This window comes from Amia ocellicauda, chromosome 2, assembly GCF_036373705.1.
Source record: "Amia ocellicauda isolate fAmiCal2 chromosome 2, fAmiCal2.hap1, whole genome shotgun sequence".
Taxonomy (NCBI): Eukaryota; Metazoa; Chordata; class Actinopteri; order Amiiformes; family Amiidae; genus Amia; species Amia ocellicauda.
This window is the reverse complement of record NC_089851.1, coordinates 44200329-44218367: the sequence shown is the minus strand read 5'-3', so window position 1 is coordinate 44218367 and position 18039 is coordinate 44200329. Positions and strand designations below refer to the sequence as shown.

The 18039-nt window shown below is 42.4% G+C and overlaps 1 protein-coding gene across 1 annotated transcript; it reads left to right on the top strand.

Annotated features, from left to right (window-relative positions):
- Positions 1 to 226: 226 nt before the first annotated feature.
- LOC136771649 (zinc finger protein 668) lies at positions 227 to 16121 on the top strand. Its single transcript, XM_066724085.1, has 8 exons — positions 227 to 366; positions 1388 to 1912; positions 5279 to 5936; positions 7042 to 7141; positions 7994 to 8263; positions 11464 to 11597; positions 12858 to 12981; positions 14671 to 16121. The coding sequence occupies exons 2-8, from the start codon at positions 1418 to 1420 to the stop codon at positions 14870 to 14872; spliced, it is 1983 nt and encodes a 660-aa protein (XP_066580182.1). The 5' UTR covers positions 227 to 366; positions 1388 to 1417; the 3' UTR covers positions 14873 to 16121.
- Positions 16122 to 18039: the final 1918 nt, after the last annotated feature.

Genomic DNA, 18039 nt, shown 5'->3' with positions numbered 1-18039 from the left:
CCAACACATAAAACAAAGATTATTTTGTTTTTGCATCCCTCACAGTTAATTATTTGACAAACAATGAACCACTTTACTCGCAACACAAAAGCACAACCCCAGTGCAGGCAATACAAATAAAACAATCCGTGTGTAAAAATGAGCTGATTCTCGATTCGACGCTCAGCTTTAATAACTACAGTTGTACACGATCCCTAACATTGGCGTCCATATGAAGACTCTTTTACTACTTCCTGGAAGTAGTAAATATGGTCTTCTGTGAATTTCTAATCAATTATACGATATTATATTTTCTTTAAAACCACCAACGACAAATCAGTAAGGTTAGTTGGACGGCTAATACTGCTATTAACACTTCGATAAAAGGTAAGTGTAGAGTAGGTAGTCGGATCTGGAAAGCGTGCATTGCGAATAGGCTGCAGTTGCATGCAGTTACGCGATGGGTTAACTCCATGTGACCTTACGCACAACTTAAGTATTGATTTGAATAGTGACACCCATAAGACAATAACAGAATTTGTTAACTTATATGTTGAAAATGTTTTTGAATTCTGTTGTGCACTACTACATTTACTTCAGAAAAAAAGTGCATCAAATATGATACATAAATAAGTTACATTTAAGTTGTAGGTCTGTGTAAATAATTTAGGGCCCTTAGGCTCTGGAGGAAGTCATGTTTTATTTATGTATCCGTGCATTTATCCTTAAAATATTCAAAAAGTAAGGCACACGTTATGCGAATGAGATGTAGACATTTGTCATCCCGTTTCTTTACCCATGCAACACTTTTCTCCAGTGCCCCCATTGTCAGAGATACTGTGAGAATATAATGCCTTTGAATTATATTATCTCTGCCAGTGACTCAGAATCCAAAACATTACTTAGCACCTTTTGAAGTACACCCAAAATCCTTTGTGTAAAGAAATGCCTTATGCTCACTGTGATTTAACTGATGACACTTAATTTAACTTGAATGCCCTTGGCCACTGGTTTCAGTGTTGACTGTGCCATTCCCTTTTTTTCCTTCAAACATTTGAAAGCCCAGTGTCTTTAATCTTAGCATCTTGAGCATTTGTTGTGCCCTGTTATAAGTGAATGCTATTACAGAACGGATGCTAGGAGCCAGAGCAGTGACATAAAACATATTGCCTATATACATATGTACAAAATTAAAACCTTCATTGTAGAATGCAATGTGAAAAAGCAACACATATGACATGAACAGGAAAGAAACTGAGGCCTACATAATAATAATAATAATAATAATAATAATATATATATATATATATATATATATATATATATATATATATATATATTATTTGTGGTGGAGTTCCAGCTTTTAGAACCTAAAACTGAAGTTTATATTGTGTGTGTGTGCACACAGTTGTCCCTCTTCTCTGAATGCAGAGTGACGATGAGCCAGTTGAAATATGTCTACCAGGACATCCAACCAGTGACTCTTCACATCCCTGAGGAGAGCACCACCTCCAGGCTGTACTCCAGCATGGTGGAAGGGGTTGGAGGGCAGGTCTCTGGGCTTGTGGAAATGTTCCTTGTGGAGGTTTACCGCTGCCGAGTCTGCCAGTTCACCAGCAGCCAGAAGAGCAAGATCAGCGCCCATGTGATAAACCGGCACGAGCTGGGGAGGACGTGTCACCCTCTGACTTGCCTGGAGAAGGATGAGGTGGGTCAACAGGAAGAGGAGGAGCTGGATCGGGACTCCGTCTATGGTATGGAGGACCAACTGCATCCAGATGGCAAAGACAACGATGACCACATGGACGTGGGCCTGGAACGAGTGTCCTTCCTGCTGCCCATGTATGGCATGCTGCACAACATCAGCCCCCAGTCATGTGACATGAGCCTCAGCACCAACAGCGATGGCCTCCATGTAGCCCACACCTGCGAGGTGAGCCTTGGGGTAGGATGGGTTTGAGAAGAGTGAGGGGTCAGGGGGGAAAAAAGCTTCCTGATGAAACAGAAAATATCTTCAATAGTATTTTACTCATTTTAAGTTTGACCAAAAAAATAAATACATCCTAAAATGTAGTTATTTGACAACCTTTAAATGCTGTAATCAAATTAATTAATCTTACCCCCCCAAAAAAAAATCAAGAGGAAGAAAGAACACTAAACACATTCCATTAAACAACAATAAACCAATTATCTTGCATTTTTTTAATCCGACTCAAAATATTTCATAAGTAAAAGAGACATCCACGTTTATAACATCACACACACATTGGCATCACACATGCAACCAGGATGGAGCACAAAAGACTGGGCTGGAAAGACGCTGAAGAAGCTGGGCACCGTTTAATACGACCCCTGGGGCCTGGCGTAATACCCGCAGAAATGTATAGAGAAAAATAAATAAATCTCAAATCGTATGAAACTGCTGCTCAATGGGAGTTTAATCTGTGTGTTCGGTGATAAGATCTCACAGCTCTCATCTGAGCACAGACAAGGGTTTCACCACCAGGATAAAGCTGTTCTTGGGAATATTATTGAAATAACCTAAAGCAATGGGATAGACACAATGTAAAGTTACACACGCAGAGGTCAGACATGATAAAGCGTGGAGCAAATCATGGGAAAGTGGGTCAATGTCCCAACAACATCGAACATTTACATCCAGCCTATAACACTATATTTAGGCCTAGTTAAAAAAATATGTTTTACTTTGTGGGTTTACTGTGGCTTTATGTTAATCATGTAAGATTATTATAGTGCATTAGGTAGGCTACATAATATGAGTTCTTACACAGACAAACTACAGTTCAAAGTACATTCAAAGGGAACCATCAAGACCTTCTTATTGAATTGAATAGGCAGATTCTTACTTATACTGTATATTTTACTCTGTTGCAGTTTTTGTCCAGATGTTACCTTCTTCAAATACAACTAATGCTGTAGGGCTATATTGTGCTAAATTGCACTTCCTGTGAAATGTATTTTTTCGGTGATGAGCGTTCTTTCCTTTTATGACTGTCCGCCCTGGGTCATCCTGGGTAAGGGCATGTGCTGAAAGAAATCAGAAATACATCACTAGACAGGGGATTTCTGTTTGCAGGTGACTTCTGTGCACATTCCAGCAGAAAAGCCCAATTTCAATATTGGCCTTTTGGATTTTGTGATTGACAGGACGGGCCAATCGAAGCCAGTGTGTTGTGTTGCTCCAGAGCAGTGACTCCCGATCGATGCAGAGTTTAATGGAACCCTGGCACAGTTAGAGGGGAGACTGATACACTGAATGCCCTGCCCACTGGGTAACTTGCCAATCAACCAGCGGATGTTAATAATTCATATTTTTACTCTTCTACTCTTATACAATGGAAAAATTAAATGTTGATAATTGCACGTAAAAGCTTTATACTTCGAATTCTTCAAGTAATATCGTCACAGGAGACTCCCTAATTAGGCAACTATACTGCTAAAAAAAATGAAGGGAACACTTAACATTGATTTCTGAACTTGGAGTGTTCCCTTCATTTCTTTGAGTAGTGTATTTTTGTATGGATACATGCAAAAAAAATTAAATAACACCATCACTGTCCTTTTTTATGTATTGAAAAAAAACCCTGTGCAATGACTTTATTTAAAGAAACAAAAAAAAAAAACTATCACTCACACGGTACTAACAGGCCAAAAAATGCATCTATTCCACTGTCTGGTTCTTTCACCTGTCTTGGCTTGATTGACTTTGCCCATAACCAATGAAATAAGAGTAAAGACGGTTCAGCCATTTGATTGGCCAGAAGTACCAGAAAAAACACACTCTGATACCTGACACCGATTTTGAGTGATCCCAGATACAAAAACCGAGTGACTCCTGATATTAAATTCGAATGGCATCTGATATTAAATTGGAGTGATGCATGAGAACTGACATAAAATAAGCATGCTGCTTGAAGCCAAATATCAAATAAGAGTGATAACTGAGGGCTGAACTCTATAGTAATATATAGTAATGTCTATAGTAATAATAAACTGTAATTTATGTACACTTACATGTTACTTTTGTAATGGGGTGGGGGGGGTTACAACTATTTATACAGCTGTGCTAGTGCTATTGTATTTGAATGAGGAAATATGAAAAAACTGAAGACATTTTAAAAGATAAATCAATATTGTTATTGAATAAGATGATTAAATAACTTGATTAATAATAATAACAATAATAATAATAATAATAATAATAATAATAACAATAAAAGTAATAATAATAATACTAGTAATAATAATAATAAAATGATGAATAAATAATTGGTCCAAGCAATCCTGCTCAAGTCAGGGGACACTCAGTGCCTGGCTTTCTTGTGCACTGACTCCAGGCTGACATCCACCTCCACCTTGGAACCAGATCTCTTGTGCCCTCCAGAGACGAAGCTGTCCACCTTCGTATTTGGGGGCAGCCCTGGCCAGGCTGCAGGGTCTCTGTTTGGGGCTTCAGGTCAGGAATGAGAGCAGCGTTCTGTGTACAGCCCTCCTCCAGCTATCTCTCCTCCACCTGGGACGACACACAGACGAAGAGAAACACCTGCGATACCACTGATGAATACTGCCCATTTTTCACCTGCCCCACTGTAGCTTAGCATTGATCGTGGAGTCACAAGCCCTCAAACTCCTCAAATGGTTCCTACAGCCTGGCCAGGGCCGCTCCCCCGACCCCACCAGCACAAGGGAGGACAGTGAGGTGGATGTCAGCCTGGAGCCAAGTGCTGAGTATTCCCTGTCTTCAGCAGGATTACCGGGACCAATTATTTATAAATATTATTATTATTATTATTATTATTATTATTATTATTATTATTATTATTATTAATCCAATTATTTAATAATTCTATTCAATAAAAATATAGATTTATCATTTAAAATGTCTTAATTGACCCAAACACACTAATCCTGATGTCATACCCTGAATAGGTGACTTGGTATATGCATCTCTGGGCTGTTTTCACAAAGCTTTTTCTGCTGTACCTAGTTCATGGGCAGAATTGTTTTTGATACAGGAAAGTCAAACTTCTGATGCTATGAAATCTAAAGGAAACATTTGACTTGCCCTCTTGGGACTTCTAAATTAGCATCATCCTGTTGTAAGATGTCTGGAATGCTGTACAATGTCAATGTACAATATTATTTCACTTTGAGTGTAAGCTCCTGGCTGTGGTAAATTTGTATGAATGCTTATGTCCAGACACCCCTTCCCCTTTGTGATTTTATGAGAAAAAAATACTTTGTTGTTAAATGGTGCCTCATCTGCCCTTTCCTGCAGGTGACCACTCTGTTTGAGGAAGGGGAAGAGGCAAGTCAGTTCCGATTGGAGGATCCTGGTTCTCTGTCATGTCCAATGGGCTCGGCCGCCGACTGCACCAGCGAGGACCAGGATGATGAGATGGCCCAGTCGGCTCACCTCATGTCCCTGGGACTGTGTAGGATCTCCAGCATGAAAGCCCAACCCATGAACCCGGAGTCAGGGAGGGCCCCAGAGGCAACAGACAGCCAACCCCCAGAAAAGAGAGCTCCCTCCCCACTCCCAGGCTTCCAGAAGAACTCAGACCACCAGGAGACCCTTTTGTGTCACAATCTGGACCTGGCCTCCAAAACTCTGCTGGAGGTGCCGCAGAAAGACCACGAAGTAGCACAGGGCTCCAGGGCCCTACCGGGCGACCACTCTGCATCAGAGTGGAGGCCGACAGAGAGGCCTGCTCAGGGGCAAGCTAGGGAGTGCAGGGCCCACCTGTGCGAAGTGTGCCAGAGGCAGTTCAAGAGCGTTAAGTCCCGGGACCACCACCAGAGGAGACACGGGAAGGAGCTACCGGTGGCCCAGTGTGCTGTCTGCCTTGCGCTGTGCTCCTCGGAGCAAGAGAGGGAGCAGCACATCGCCTGCCACTTCCAGGACACTTTCAAATGCATTCACTGCAGCTTCAGAGGTAACGTCAGGGACCAGCACTGCCACCTAGAGAGAAGTTCTCCTTTTCCCCAAATGAGCACTGGTGCTTAGTTACTTTGTGCTGTGGACACTGATCCGCTGTTTACTGTTCCTGCCCACGATCATCCAGACTGCTCAGCTGATTTGTGTTTTTGTGTGTTTTTTTGTATGGGATTTCTTATTCATTAAGTGAGGGCTGATAGCGTGCCTGACACATTAATGACTTCAACTAGGAAAATAGCTGAATACTGAGCAATACAAATATGTCATGTGCCTTAACACATTATTCTTATTGTTCTGCAGAGTAATCAAGCAACAAACCCTCAATTTAGCAATGGCGTAATGCTTGATTTAACATGAATCTGTTTTTCCTGAGAAGTAAAACAATGCAGTGAAGTGTGTGTTTGGTGGCTAGTGAACCAATAATCCAATTAAGCCCATTTCCAACCCCTAATTGAACAAATTAATTAAACATTTTACAATTTTTTAATTGTTCTCTTACCTCTTCACCGATTGGGGATTTCAAGTGACTGATATAGATTATATAAGTGTCTAGAAGCTTTTAGAGTTGAAATTAATTTAAAAAGGTTTAATGAAGGAAATTGTTAAATCTGTTACGGTAACAGATAACTCAGCTGAAGTAGCGCCCTGAGGTTTAGTCTAAACCCTGGTACCAGATGTCCAATACATTGTTCAAGATACTAACAAGACAGTTTAAACCTGTGTTTTGTTGTTCTAGTGTCACTTCCCGTTCTTAGAAATGGTGATTGTGGCTCCTAAGTCAAGTAATAGATTGTGATCTGCTGGAGGAAGGAATTCCAGACCTTTTAGAAACCTGTTATCAAATCACATTCTTGGTATCATCTGTGTCTCCCTTCAAGACACATGGGGGAAACTTACAAAGATGAAAACTCAGTCAGGCCTCTTCCTACCTGTGGTCAACTCAAGGCGTGATGTTCACTCAATCTGCCCTGAAAACACACCCCTTGATGGAGATGCATTATCCTGCATTGAACCCATTACTGAAAATGTTGTCACCCCTTCGCTGGAAGAAACAAACAAATTGTGCAAAAAAGGAATGATTGTTTCTTGGATCATTCCTACAGATAAATCGTGGAAGAAAGTCTACAAGCATCTGACATCTCAGCATCCGCCAGACGAAGAGGTGGACAAAGACCCTGAATGTGACAAGGGATTTAGCCGAATGTGAGTAGTGTCTCGTATCTGTGATGTAGACGGTTTTCATTGTTGTCTTGTACTTGACTCTTGCTCAGGAGCACAGGGGCTAAGCATAAATTCCTTTCAAATGCCCATTTTCTTTTATGGATCTCCTCTGTTGTGATAAATATATCATGTAAACTGATCTTACAAGAAAGGAAGTGAGTATCAGAACTAGATTTGATTGTAGATTATACTGTGAATTATAGCTTTTCATTGGCTTTTTATTGGAAGATATGCTTTTTCTAAGAATGACAGCCTCCATTTAATTTCAGGCACACGTCTTAAATGTATTATTTCTCTTAACCTCTCTTAATGATATGTAAGGGTGGGTTTTCATTTTACCTGCCAGTCATTTCTGCCAGCAAATCTTGGCAGTGAAATGGCTGCATAATGGCCCATTGTAATACAGTGAGCAAGACTGATGGCAATTATGCTGAGTCAGAGAGGCTGGGGATATTTATTAGGTATGTGCTGTACTCAAATCAAATTCTTCCTCTCCACCTCCACTAAATCTTACTGTTGCAAGCGTACTGAAAGAAATTGTGAATGGCCATGAAATAGCTCACAGATATTACCCAGTAATAATTGTCCAAGTGTAGATTAGGGAAGACAGCTGGCAAATTAAATGTTTACAATTTGCCGAGGGCACGTTTTGGCTGGTAATAATTGCCGAAGTGTAAAAGCTTCAAGATTATTAATCCACTTTAAAGACCATTAAACATTTGTCATCCGCTGGCTGTTCACTAAATAACAGCAATTGCCATTCTTGATGACACCCAGCAACGTGAAATGCCGACGTCCACATTCACTGCACTGTGCAATCTGTCCTGCCAACAGACACCAATCAACAAGCAACACGAGATTGGCCACTCAGAGCCGTCCTGGCTGTTTGAAGCGGCTCCTGTGTGGGGAGCAGTTCCGGAGCTGGCCAGATGGGGAGCTGCACGGCGAAGCCCGAAAGATGAAAAGGAAAAAGAAGAGGAAGGCTCAGAGGTCATCACAGGTCCAGCATGGCAGGGGCAGCGCAGTGCAGACAGAGCAAGAGAGAACCAGCAGCAACAGGAGGAGGAGGGCAGGGAAGGAGTTCCCGTGCTCGCAGTGTGGCAGGTACCTCTGTCAATTATCCATTCGCGATATAACAGTGTGGCAGGGTGTTACTGTCTGTGATTCAGAGCACAGTCTCTCCTGCTCACAGTCAGCCTCCATCCAGTGGATCAGGAGTCAAATTCAGTGACCAACAGTAGCCCAAAGAGCCACAGTATGCTGAGCGCATTGCTTTGTTTACTGTAGAACCGTATTGCTTTACTGGGTCATACAGCTAGAAATTTACATCACTATATTTTCAACCTGTAAAATATATGGAATACAGACTACAATATATTTATAATATATTTAGATTTACAAAAAAGGGTCATATTTTGGCATATGAAAAATATACAGATCACACAATCCTACCCTATATGAAATATACGTTTGTATAGAAAGGAAATACAGCGTGTTTATATTAATGGTGCTTTAAGTAGCACAAAGGAGGAAATGTGCTTTTTAAACTAGTTTCCAACTGCCTCTACTTGAACTACAACACAATCGCATAGTTCTTTAATATCATGCCCGCTGCAGACACCTAACCTGGTAAATGTGCAGATGGATCAGCTCACCTTGACGTGTAGTGTAGCTGTAAAGTACAATAGACTGGAGAGGCTCTGGCCTATGATGTCCACTAGCTGTAATTCGAATCCTGGTGTTGAGATCCCAGGAAGGCCTGCTGGTGTGAGTCCGCCCCTTCTCTGTACTGATAGACGACAGTTTATAGAGTGATCTGCTGAGTGTTTGGTTGCCGGTTAAGAGGGGGCGCAAAGCAGGTGCATGGGCATTATACGCAGTCGAACTACAGTTAACATTGACAGAGACAGAGCAAGGAACCCTGATGTGCAGGCCTCTGTTTTAAAGTATAAGCAGATGCTTTCCTACCCTTCGGAGATGTCAGCCTAGTCGGGAAATCCACACAGATATATTTTAAAGGCAATTTATAATTGTATCCCATCTGGTATTTGGGGACAGGAGAGGACACTTGAACAAGCAGAATATAGGTTTTAAAGGGAACCACACAGTATTGTACATGAGCTCTATCTAGTGATTTGCATAATTTCAAAACGAAGCCTTGACTTTAATATTACACTTCTCTCCACAGCTCCAAGCATTTTGTCAGCCTTTTTTATTATTTCATCCCCACACCAAACATAAAGGTATGAATAGCTTTGTAGCTTGTTACTGCTGTCCACCACTAGAGGGCAGATGTCGATCAGTATTCATAGAGGCCTACAGGAAAAACTGGGACACATGTTCACATTAAAACTTTGTGTTGTACTTTTGAGCTGAAAACTGTTGACTATCTTACGGGTGATAAAACAGTCTTGTGCAGTTTGTGTTGAATAAAAGAGTTATGGCTTGGAATTTTAAAGGGTCTAGTTAATGTCCTCATATATTTTTAAGAGAATTGAGGAGTCGTGCAATCAGTGGGATCTAATTTCAGTGTAATATGTACATCTTTCTGAGTGGAAGTCATGGACACAGCTGTCTGTTTTCCCCACCTGCGTACTTTGTCCATCTAGGAAACAAAATAGTACAGAGTATTAATACATTCTGATATGTATGGTGTCTTTTTTAGTTTTCACCTGCATAGCTCTCAAATTGAACACTTCAAAAGCAAGGATTTGGTATTTTAGTCATACAGTCATTTCCCTCATTAGGGGAAATAGGAGAATGAATCTGTCTTCTATGTATGACTTGTACGATCCCACTTAAAAAGCAACAACAACAAAAAATTAATTCTGTCTGAGAGCACTTGAGTGTGAATTATACCCTGAGCCAAGGCCTTGGTCAGAGTACTATAATTATAGAGCCTGATCAGCAGACAGAGACACAGGCTGAGTGGACGTTGAGTTCCTGCTGTATACACAGGCTCCTCATTGCCCATTTGTCACATGATGTGGATGTTTGTGCTCCGATATATTTCATATGGGCAGAACAGCTGATGCATGGGCGGTAAAAGGAATGGACGCAGGGCCTACCCATAAAATAGGGTATAAATGTGTTCTGGTAAAGTAGAGTCATCTACTGTGAGCCGTCTTTGCTTAGCTGTAGAAGTATTAAAGATATATATCCTCCTCAGGAGCCTGCACGGTTATATAAACACAGTCGCAAACCCCCCATAAAAATTTTTTTGAACCTGTTTGGTTAACCTGGCTGTCTGACCTTTAATATTATATTTCACTGTCCTCCTCATGTCTGTGTTGTGTCTGCTTGGATCTGTACCTGGATTGTAAGCTGGAGCACTGACTCTTTTATACCCCTTGTTGAGTCTTTGAATTCTGATACTGACTTCTTTGCACTGCTTTTTTAATGATTTTGTTTGAAGCTCACATCTGGTGGCTCTTTACCAGTGTCAGAGCATTGTCAGTGCTCTGTGCGTGAGCTCAGCCTGACCTCCATTGGAGAGGTCAAGGGGTGTTGCGGTGCCGGGTCAGTTTTCAGACAATGAGACATGAGATAGGGATAGTACTGCAGTCGTTAGTGTGTCAGGCAGGCTGCTTGTGTCAGGGTGTTGACCCCTTGATCATGCTTCCTCCATTGCACTGCACTGTGCTGTGGGGCTGCTGCTATGACTCAGCAGTGAATACCTCTGAGTAATCTGACCGATCTCTGCAAACTGAATGAGTGAGTCTACAACTCCTGACTGGGAACTAGAGATCAGCTGCCCTGTGGCTCATATGGGCTGTGTGACTCCCTATTAGTCCGCTGCTGTTGTTTTTTGCATTGCCGTTTTCCTGCTGTGTTATTTTCTTTGTTTGTGTGTTTCTTTTTAAAGACAGGCCTGGTCCTGGTACAGGGCAAGGCAATACTTTTCCATTCCCAACATCAATTTCTTCAAAAGTTAATAGCAATCGGGTGGAGATTCTAGATCCGATGAGCAAGAGGTGATCGAGTGGGAAATTGTAGTAAGAAAGAGGGGTGGTTATCAGTTTGCTCCACAGCTGAGCAAAAAGAGCATTAGAAATGGAGGGATGAGGGAGAACGATAAGGGAAACGGAATTTTAGACCAAACAAATATGCTGTGCAGTGCTATCAAGATTATTATGACAATTTATTAGTTGCACATGCCCAGAAGAGGGAAATAGTGTGTGTGTCCAGCATGTGGACACCATAGTGTGTGTTCATGGATCAACAGCAGCTCATACTGGTCAATCATACAGAATGTGTTTTTCGCTTCTTATTGGAAAATCCCAAACTGCTTCCTTTGTCCACAGGAAGTTCTCCTCCAGGCTGGCCCTGCGCAGACATATGGGGATCCACAGTGGGGTGAAACCGTTTGAGTGTGAAGACTGTGACTACAAGACCAGGTTGAAGGCCTCGCTCATACAGCACATGCGAGTTCACACAGGTACTGTTCAGACACACACTGGCACAGTCAATTTCCATTGCATCTCAGTAGAGATGATGTTGGCTGAAGCATAGCTAGGGCTGGATTAAATCCCAGTTTTGACCCTCCCACTGTCAGACTACACACCTGTACTTCACAGCAGGCATGCTTGTGAGTAGAAGAAAGAAGCATCAGTTTCTCCAGCAGTTCCAGCTAATGACAAGAATCTTGGCCTTTTATTTCTTACAACACTGTCTTTTTATGTATAAAACACACACAAACATATACATACATATATTGAAAACCATACAAAAGCTATCAAGGAAGACAACCATTGATTAGCATTGTCTACTTTATTGACTGCATATGTCTTTATGATCACAACATTTTTTGTTCTGTAATTTGTAACAGCTGTGTCACCACTGTCTCAAATGGCTGCTTGTTTTAATTTGAAAGGCTATTGTCGGGTGATGACATTACCATGTCACAGCTACCTATAAATAGCAGAATCAAAAGTAAATAAAATGTAAAATGTCCCCAAACACAGCAGTTGATTCCTTGACAGTTCGATATTATTTATTATTGATTGAGCGATGCATGTTGTTTATTTGTTTTTCCTTTACAGGAATTGTTATTTAATGGACTTTAGAGGTCCATTTTAAATGATATGCATCCAAGAATGTGTTTTTTTGGGGGGGAGCTTTAGAATCTTTGTCACACTCACTCAGATTGAATAGAAGGGTCTGGTGGCCATGGCAACAGAGGGGTCAAGTCGAATTGCATGATACAGAACTCAGTGGAATTCTGCCGCAGAATTCCCAGCCTATATTTACTACTATATTATTACTACTATAGGTTTTCTCAAGCTTACCTGATGCTTGTTCCAGTCAGGATCAAAGGAAGTTTGATTATGCAGGAGAGGGCGATGCTCTGGCCTTCTCAGAGGCTGGCTGCACAAGCCCTCATTAGCAGTCTGCACATGCATTGCCAGTGACAATATCCTAGCTTGCTAAATACCCTAAATAAATACCCAAAGATCAGCTCGAAGAAATTTGCCAATTTAGTCTTAGACTGTTAGAAGGTTTCAAGTTTTGAGGTGCAGGTTTTAAAATAAAGACAGGACAGGCCACAAAACATTAAGCATGAAGAAAAACAGCTTTAACCCTGCAGAGAAAGGCCCTGCACGGCTCATCCCTGTGCTCTGTGCTGTTCACAGCCTCGGAGGTGTGGGTTGCTCCCAGTGCCCTCACACCCTCGCTCTTGTTCTTCTCTCTCCCTCAGGTGAGAAACCATTCAAGTGCAGCCAGTGTTCGTACGCCTCCATCGATGGCAGCTCCCTGAGGAGGCACTCCAGGATACACACCCGTGAGAAGCCCCACCAGTGCCAGCTCTGTCCCTACAGCTGGTAAGACCACTGCACCCCTCAGGACTGCAAACAAAGCAATGAATATTTGGTATTTGTCTTAAATCTGTGACAGCCAGCGCTCTGTGACAACTTCTTGAGCAGGGCGCTATACCAGATTAAAGATTGATTGAATATCCAAATTACCTTATTTTTACTTTGCGTCCCAATATAAAGCCTTCATATACACTCACCTAAAGGATTATTAGGAACACCATACTAATACTGTGTTTGACCCCCTTTCGCCTTCAGAACTGCCTTAATTCTACGTGGCATTGATTCAACAAGGTGCTGAAAGCATTCTTTAGAAATGTTGGCTCATATTGATAGGATAGCATCTTGCAGTTGATGGAGATTTGTGGGATGCACATCCAGGGCACGAAGCTCCCGTTCCACCACATCCCAAAGATGCTCTATTGGGTTGAGATCTGGTGACTGTGGGGGCCAGTTTAGTACAGTGAACTCATTGTCATGTTCAAGAAACCAATTTATAATGATTCGACCTTTGTGACATGGTGCATTATCCTGCTGGAAGTAGCCATCAGAGGATGGGTACATGGTGGTCATAAAGGGATGGACATGGTCAGAAACAATGCTCAGGTAGGCCGTGGCATTTAAACGATGCCCAATTGGCACTAAGGGGCCTAAAGTGTGCCAAGAAAACATCCCCCACACCATTACACCACCACCACCAGCCTGCACAGTGGTAACAAGGCATGATGGATCCATGTTCTCATTCTGTTTACGCCAAATTCTGACTCTACCATCTGAATGTCTCAACAGAAATCGAGACTCATCAGACCAGGCAACATTTTTCCAGTCTTCAACTGTCCAATTTTGGTGAGCTTGTGCAAATTGTAGGTAGCCTCTTTTTCCTATTTGTAGTGGAGATGAGTGGTACCCGGTGGGGTCTTCTGCTGTTGTAGCCCATCCGCCTCAAGGTTGTACGTGTTGTGGCTTCACAAATGCTTTGCTGCATACCTCGGTTGTAACGAGTGGTTATTTCAGTCAAAGTTGCTCTTCTATCAGCTTGAATCAGTCGGCCCATTCTCCTCTGACCTCCAGCATCAACAAGGCATTTTCGCCCACAGGACTGCCGCATACTGGATGTTTTTCCCTTTTCACACCATTCTTTGTAAACCCTAGAAATGGTTGTGCGTGAAAATCCCAGTAACTGAGCAGATTGTGAAATACTCAGACCGGCCCGTCTGGCACCAACAACCATGCCACGCTCAAAATTGCTTAAATCACCTTTCTTTCCCATTCAGACATTCAGTTTGGAGTTCAGGAGATTGTCTTGACCAGGACCACACACCTAAATGCATTGAAGCAACTGCCATGTGATTAGTTGGTTAGATAATTGCATTAATGAGAAATTGAACAGGTGTTCCTAATAATCCTTTAGGTGAGTGTAGTTCGACAACCCTGAGGTTTGCTGTCTGGTTGTTTGAAAGGACTCACCCTGAAGATTTGGGCCCTTCTGTCAGACTGAGCTATACTTCAGCAGCAAACACTCTTGCTGGCTTTGAAGGCGAGACTAGAGTCTTATACTAGGTGCTGTCTTTGGCCCAGAGTCTCAGCTGGAATGGATGGCAATCTGGGTGGTGCAGCCGATTATTGATTTGTGTCGGTTCTTGAGCCCGGGGCTGCAGGGCCGGGCTGCAGTAATGGGTGACGCTTCCTCTCTTGCAGCATTCAGAAGAAGAGCCTGGACCTGCACGTGCGCAGACACCACACTGGGGAGGCCTTCTTCTGCCACCTCTGCCCTTATTCCTCCCCGGACAAGCAGCTGGTCCACAGGCATGTTAAGAGGCACCACTCTGGCCTTGCAGGCAGTGCCAAGCCCCCCACTGCCCTCTCTCTCCAGGCAGACCAGTCCTCAGAGAGCTCCTGACCTCTGTGGGCCACTCACTCCCGCGCGCCTCTTGTCGAGATTGGAAACGGCCCTGTAAGACTGTATCCCCCATAGGCTGAGAATGTAGCACGATCCGCAGCCAGAATGATGCCCTTCCTTTCTCAATGGATGCTGTCACAGCTGCTCGAAATACTTTATTTATTCAAAAACATTTTAGGAATCCAAAAATGTTGAATACACTATTTATTTATGTATGTATGTATGTATGTATGTATGTATTGATTTCATGAAACCCCCCCAATTGTGTGGCCATGGCACCAACAGCATGTGGTCCTGATGTAGCTCTCACTTGTAACACTTTGGGCTCACAGAGACCTGGTAGCCACACCCAGCTAACCACATACCATTGTGGCAACGTTGTAATAAAGTGAGCTAAGAAACAGTATACTGAGAAATAGTATTCATAGAGTATGAAAAGATTATTCAAAACAATCAAAACAGTCAAAACAGTTGAGCTGTGCCTTCAGAAATTCCAGAGATGAAATGTGCAGAGAGAACAGAGAAAATTAATGACACCGTGATCTCAGGGGTAATACATTTCTAAAAAATATTTTTCTCACATCATAGTTGTAAAATCCAAAACAGCCAAGCTTCAACCTCACACAACATTTCCGGAAGTATATAGCTTCGCAGTGATGACTCTGAGAACCCTGGCCAGGTTAAGCTCACCCGGCTTCAGAGGAGCTTGGGCAATTATGGGCGACCTTGGGTGAATTTCATGTCATCGTCGGTGGCGAGACAGTCCAGACTGGACCAGCGCTGACTGGAATATATGGCTCAGCCAGCAAGCAGAAGTTCTTACAGTTTGAGACACTCAGGAGCCTGAGAGCAGAGTTTTAATGGTTAAAAAGTTCAAAAGGAGTGGCTTACCAGTTAAGCCAAACACGGAGTCCAGAACACCTTCTTGTCTGTGATTGGCTAGCTCAGAGCCTGAGTTGTACAAGATTTTCATACCGTCTTATAAATCAGCGAGAAGCTGGAACAGAGCTGCTGATGCGTGCTGTTTTTCAATCACTGGTTTTCTCACAGGCAGATAGGTATAAGCTGTTGTCATGGGCTAAAAATGTTATCAAGGAGGGAGGGCATAAAAAGACAAAAGGCTTTGTTGCATTGTTATACAGTTTTATCAGTCAATTTAAAGATATTCATATTTGTATATGACCATCTTGAAAGCAATATGAAGATTTAGCTGTGTATTTGATGCTTTATTAAAGTCCATTTAGCTATCGATGTGCCGTTTTTCTGCTTATGAAAATGCAGAGCTGGTTTGCTTGTCTTTAGCCCTAGGAGGGGGAAATTGGCAAGGAAGTCAAAGGCTGTGGAACCTGCTTTGTACAAATATAGATAAACACTATACTGGTAAGAAGCTGGCAGAAATCTGGAGCTCAGACAAGCTTGGCAAAAAACAAGGGAAGTGTTTTGAATGGCTGAACATTGAGATTTACACACATTAACCACGAAGGGATCTATGTAGAATACCGAAAAGCAAACCTTTATTTTTATATTGCATTACGCACTGGTCTTTTGGACTTCCTTTCTTCCTAGACTAGTTTGACGACAGAGGTGCTAACTGGGATGTCATGTACCGTTCGTGGGATGACTCCTACAGAAGTACACAGGTTTGATTGACCATTCTAGCTTGTTGATCATACCATGAGTTCAGTCACTGAGTCTAACATACCAATTTGCTTTTCCTACTGTAAATGCTTGCGATACTGTAGAAAGTCTTGGGTCTTGTTGGCCAAACTTATGCTCAAGTGACAATTTAGGTCCAGCTGAATCAGGTCAAAAAGTGTATAACTGTACAGCACTTCAGATCCAATTGTTGTTACTTTAATTATAATAACACTTTGCATCCTGGAGTAGAATCTAAGATTTAACATCTACAAACTGTCTGCCCCTAGTATCTGTGTGGACAGAGCAGACACCACTTATGCATATAGTTTTGAAATACACAATTGTATTACTATCTTTCAGGGCAGTAAGCCTCCCCAAAACATGATCTGTCACCTAGCCTCAGTTTTAACATTACTTTTGTTTTTCATATGCTGCAGATCAATTTTTAATGATTCGGAAATAAGCAAATTTGTGATCTTTCTTATAAGAATTCTGACACTGAAAATGTCTGCAAACTTTACAAGAAACACTATATATTATATATACACCGATCAGCCATAACATTATGACCACTGACAGGCGAAGTGAATAACACTGATAATCTCATCATGGCACCTGTCAGTGGGTGGGATATATTAGGCATCAAGTTAACATGGGCAAGCGTAAGGATCTGAGTGACTTTGACAGGGGCCAAATTGTGATGGCTAGACGACTGGGTCAGAGCATCTCCAAAACTGCAGCTCTTGTGGGGTTTTCCCGGTCTGCAGTGGTCAGTACCTATCAAAAGTGGTCCAAGGAAAGAAAAGGGCAAGCAGGGCAATACAGGAAATCCAATAATCAGAGTACATGGAAACAGGTACAGGTTGAAACACAGGAAAACAATACTAAAGATATAAATGCTTAGATTGTTACTAGGAAGTAGACAAGGCTTAGCAGTGAATGAGGGAAACAGAACGATATCAATACACAGGGCTGAGGGAAGCAGGTGACAGAGGTAGGGAGTGAGAACCAATGGGAGAAGAGTGATGGAAGAAGTGCACATGGTGACCTGGAATGTTAATTGGATGATTGTGGAAGGTGAGGAGCTGAGTTCAGTATTCTGGAGATGATAACCTCTGGTGTTGAAGTGTGGAAATGCAAGGGGAAAACATCACAGTACCCCCCTCCCCATGAATGAGAGACCGGACTACGTATGTAGGACCATCATCTAGTTTCAAAGGAGTAACCCCAGGCGATAGGAAACCAAGTTAACTTGACCGAATATCTTCAATGGCCCGATGTAGCTGGGACTGAGTTTTTTCGAAGGAAGCTTGTCCCATGTGGAGAGCCAGACCTCCCGCCCGGGCTGGTATTGTGGAGCTGGTCTGCGACGTCGGTCAGCCTGTTTCTTCTGACAGCGAATGGCTCTCTGGATGCGTATGTGGGCTGCCTACTAAACCTCATTACTCCTCTGAAACCACTCGTCAACTTGTCGGACAGCTCTCCAGACTATGGGAACAGGGGTGGTTGATAGCCGAGTACACATTGGA